Genomic DNA, 2,786 nt, shown 5'->3' with positions numbered 1-2,786 from the left:
GCGCCGCTGCGCGAAGATCCGGGCGGCGGTCGCGTCGCCGGCGGCGCTGCCTCCGCGGATGCGCGCGGGCGTGTTGGACCTCGTGCCCTTCGGCCTCTTCGACGCCCAGGACGTGCGCGACCTCTGCGACGAGCTCGGCGCCGCGGGGCGACGGGAGCATCTGGCGCTCTACGCGTCCGGCGCCGACGTCGCGTTCCCGTTGCTCTACACCGCGCTGCTCCTCGCGTTCGCGCGCGACCGCCTCGCGGCGATGCCCCGCGCCTGCCTCGTCGCGCCGGGCCTCTGCGACCTCGTCGCCAACGCCTGCCACTACACGGTCCTCGCGGCGCACCCGGACCCCGCGGCGCCGCTCGTCCGCGTCGTCGCCGTGCTCGCCGAGGGCGGCAAGTGGGCCTCGTCCCTCGCCGTCGCGGCCGTCTTCGCGCTGTCCGTCGTAAAGGGGTAAAGGGATCTTCGGCCTAGGAATATTTAAACAGGAGCCCCGCGGCGGCCGCGGCGGCCCAGCGGAGCTTGAACGACGACTTCCGCGTCTTGTGGTTCGCGGCCCAGAGGCAGAGGAGCGTCGCGACGAGCGCCGCGGCGTCGCCGACGAAGGCGAGGAGGTAGAAGGCGTTCTCGGGGACCCTCGCGAGCGAGTGCTTCGACGCGAACTTGTCGTAGCAGACGCAGGCGCAGGCAACGACGAGCACGGGCCGCATGGCGGGGACGGACGCGGCGGACGCGCGTCGCAGCTGTCGCGGCGGACGCGCGTCGCAGCAGGGTGTCGCGGCGGACGCGCGTCGCAGCAGGCGCGAGCGTCGGCGGCAGATGCAGCGCGGTGCGAAGCAGCGCGGTGCGAAGCTGCTGCGCGCTGCTGCGCGCTCTGCTGTCGAACGCTCGACGGTCGCGTCGCACGGCGTGCAGCGCAGGCAAGCACCGATGCGCGCGCCGCGTTCGAGACCCGCCGGAGCTTGTGGCAATTAGCAGGTCCTTGAACGCTTCATTGAACATGCTGCGCCGTGATTATAGGCCAAGCTGCCCGGTATCCTGGCGCAACTGTTCTCGCGCATCTGCGGCAGCCCCTGTCGCTCCGTCGCCGTGCACGCGTCGAGTTGCACCGGCGGCCGCAGCCATGGCGCCGCTGTCGGAGCTGCTCGAGCAGCGGGCGGCGCGCATCAAGCGCCTCGACGCGCTGCCCAAGCCCGTGCCGCTCCGGGAGCACCGCGACTACGGCAAGTACTTCCGCTGGCTCAAGGAGGGCAAGTTCACGCGGGGCGAGATCAGCACGCAGCTCCTCCACGCGGGCCTCGACGCGTCGGCGCTCGACGCGGACCCGGACAAGCCGCTGGGCTGGAAGCCCGGCGACGACGAGCTCAAGCGGCCCGGGTCCGCGCCGCGCCCCGTGACGCCGCGGTCCAAGCCGGGCCTCGAGGCCGTCTTCTGCATGTTCGACGGCGGCACGGGCTCCATGGACGTGCGGCGTCTGGGCGCCTGCCTCCACAAGCTCGGCGTCAAGTACGACAAGAAGATGCTCGACGCGGCCACCAGCGCGTTCGACGCCGACGGCTCGGGCAAGATCGAGCTCGGCGAGTTCGTCGAGATGTTCGCGACGCTCCGGGCGAGCGACGAGCTCGCCGTGGAGAACGTCGGCGCGACGCGCGAGAAGCTCAGCGACGTCGAGGCCGTCGCGGCGCGCGAGTCGTTCGACCGCCTCGGCAGCCACGGCAAGGTCGGCTCGGGCGAGATCGGCAAGCTCTTGAGGGACGTGGGCGTGGAGGCGTCCGCGGCGGACGTCCTGGGCCTTTTTCGGTTTCTCGACAAGGACGGCTCGGGGTCCATCGAGTTCGACGAGTTCGTGAACCTCGTCGAGATCGCCAAGGGCCACCACGAGGGCATCGGCGAGGCGCTCAAGGAGCTCCACGAGGAGCGGCGCAAGGAGGAGCGCGTCAAGCACGTCGCCGTCGGGGCCGCGCTCTCGGCGCTGCATCGGAACGCGACGACGACGGCCGAGGTCGGCGCGCTGGCCGCGTCCGTCGTCCGCATCCTCACGAGCGACCGCCACGACGACGACGCGGAGAAACTGGTCGCGGAAGCCTCGGCCGACGCCCAGGACAAGGCGCTGGCCCTCGCGCGGACCGCGCTCATGCTCGCGTGCGAGACGGGCGACGTCGACGGCGTCAAGAAGGCTTTAGCCAAGGGCGCGCCGCCGAACACGCGGCAGCGCGAGTGCGACGGCTACTTCGAGGGCGCGTCCGAGTCGAGCGCGCGCCGGCCGAGCCTGTCGACGTCGAGCAGCGCGCCGAAGCACGCCGCGGGGCGCACGGTTCTGCTGGTGGCGCTCGAGTCGGGCCACGTGAACGTGTGCGTCACGCTGCTCCAGGCCGGCGCGGACACGGGCCTCGCCGACGACGGCGACGGCGCGACGCCCCTCATGATCGCGCCCAAGTCGCTCAACATCCTCAAGAGCTTCAAGCTGCTCGACATGCTCTTCGGCGTCAACACGCCGAGCCCGACGGACGTGAACGTGACGACGCCCAAGGGCTGGACCGCGGCGACCTACGCCGCCGCCTTCGGCCGCGACGGCTACCTGCGGCGCTTGGTGGCCGCGGGCGCGTCGCCGAACGCGCCGCGCGACAAGTGCCCGTCGCCGCTGACTTTAGCGTCGAAGAACGGCCACGTCCGCGTCGTGGAGTACCTGTGCTCCGAGTCCGTCAACGTCGACGTCGAGGCCAAGGACGACACGGGCCGCACGGCCTTCTTCTGGGCCCAGCAGGGCGACCACAAAAACATCATCGAGATCATCAACA

The 2,786-nt window shown here is 71.5% G+C and overlaps 1 protein-coding gene across 1 annotated transcript; it reads left to right on the top strand.

Moving 5' to 3' along the window:
* Positions 1-1,405: 1,405 nt before the first annotated feature.
* Positions 1,406-1,849, top strand: AURANDRAFT_7720 (hypothetical protein; the record flags this gene model as incomplete). Its single annotated transcript, XM_009041245.1, has 1 exon — positions 1,406-1,849. A coding segment is annotated over one exon (444 nt), but the record flags the coding sequence as incomplete, so codon positions are not given.
* Positions 1,850-2,786: the final 937 nt, after the last annotated feature.

The sequence above is a fragment of the Aureococcus anophagefferens genome, assembly GCF_000186865.1.
Source record: "Aureococcus anophagefferens unplaced genomic scaffold AURANscaffold_19, whole genome shotgun sequence".
Lineage (NCBI taxonomy): Eukaryota > Pelagophyceae > Pelagomonadales > Pelagomonadaceae > Aureococcus > Aureococcus anophagefferens.
The sequence above is the reverse complement of the archived record's forward strand: the minus strand, read 5'-3'. Positions and strand labels throughout refer to the sequence as shown.